This window comes from Geospiza fortis, unplaced genomic scaffold (assembly GCF_000277835.1).
Source record: "Geospiza fortis unplaced genomic scaffold, GeoFor_1.0 scaffold432, whole genome shotgun sequence".
NCBI classification, from domain to species: domain Eukaryota; kingdom Metazoa; phylum Chordata; class Aves; order Passeriformes; family Thraupidae; genus Geospiza; species Geospiza fortis.
Window position 1 is genome coordinate 716,013 of NW_005054436.1, and position 1,362 is coordinate 717,374.

Below are 1,362 nucleotides of genomic sequence, written 5' to 3' on the forward strand. Positions count from 1 at the left end.
GGGTCTGGGGTGGGGCTGCCCAAAGCACAGGGGGGCTCTGGTGGCCCTGTCACCTGGAGGGGACACTGTGGTGACCCTGCCACCCCCTGTGCCCCGTGCAGAGCTGCAGGAGCAGTTTGGACAGTGGGACGAGCTCCTGGAAGGCGTTGGGGACTCGGTGGCTCCGGGTGTGCCCTTCGGCCGCTCTCACCTCTAGCTGCTCCCGGGGCACTGCAAAGTGACTCCTCTGGAGAGCCAGGAAGGGCAGGAGGAGCCCTGAGGAGAGCAGGAGCTGGGACAGTGCCCAGGGAAGGTCCCAGCAGAGCCCTCCCTGCTCCTGTGCCTGCTGAGGGAATAAAATCCCCAGGGATAACAACAGAGCTGGCTGTGCAGAGTGATGAAACCACAGCGGGGTGGGCTGGGAGAGCCTTTACAGACCATCCCCAGGTAAGGAAAATCCCATATGGGATGGGGATTGGGGTGGGATGGGATGAGGATGGATCCCCCAGCACAGGGGACATCCTGACACGACATCATTCAATGTCCCCTCCGCCCCCCAGAGACACACAAAGGACTGATGTGAACAAACCCGCAGGATTCTGCCCCTTTTAAGCCTTCCAGATGCGAATTTTTCAATGTTTTACACCCAAAGCAGCGTTCCTAGCCCTGTTCTCAGGCCGGGGACAGGGCTGTGCTGGGGTGCCTGGGGACATTCAGGCTCGCTGGATGTGACAAGCGGTGCTGCCGAGCAAGGAGGGGACGCTCAGAGCCCGGCAGGTCCCGGCTGAGCAGGGAGAGGCAGCGCTGGGGCAGAAGCAAATCCCATTTTCTGCCGGCACAGGCTGCGAGTTCTGCAGGGCTCTTATGTAAGGGCTTCGGGAGGGGTGGCGGCCCCGACTCTGCTCGGGGGGGCTCTGGCATTAACCCTTCGGCTCCCGAGGGGTTCTGGCATTAACCCTTCGGCTCCCGGGGGGCTCTGGCATTAACCCTTCGGCTCCCGAGGGGTTCTGGCATTAACCCTTCGGCTCCCCAGGGGGTCTGGCTCAGCCTCTCCCGAAGGTGAGCTGGGAATCCTGAGCAGGGTCTGGGACATCCCTGGGCTCACCTGGCCCAGCTGTGTCCCCTCCCAGCTCCCTGGGGGTGACACAGGAGCAGGAAAGGCCTTGGCACTGTTCAAAGGCTGCTCAGACACAACAGAACATCTTTGTGTTACCAACCCTGCCTCCAGCACAAACCCAAACACGGCCCCAGCGCGGCCTTTGCACTGGAATTAACCCTGCCCCAGGCCAGACCCAGCTCAAACTGCTCTGCTGGGCCTGGGATGGGCGAGGAAGGGGCTGGGGTTGCTCTGCTGGGTCTGGGATCATTCCCATCAGGGCTCTT

General features: G+C 62.2%; 1 protein-coding gene across 1 annotated transcript in view; it reads left to right on the forward strand.

The window, feature by feature from the left end:
• Nucleotides 1–351, forward strand: part of PAFAH2 (platelet activating factor acetylhydrolase 2) — a 5,561-nt gene extending 5,210 nt beyond the window's left edge. The window contains exon 11 of the mRNA XM_005427149.2: nucleotides 102–351. Coding sequence (XP_005427206.1) covers nucleotides 102–196 — 95 coding nt within the window. The 3' untranslated portion in view covers nucleotides 197–351. The remainder of the gene's footprint in view (nucleotides 1–101) is intronic.
• The last annotated feature ends 1,011 nt before the right edge of the window (nucleotides 352–1,362 follow it).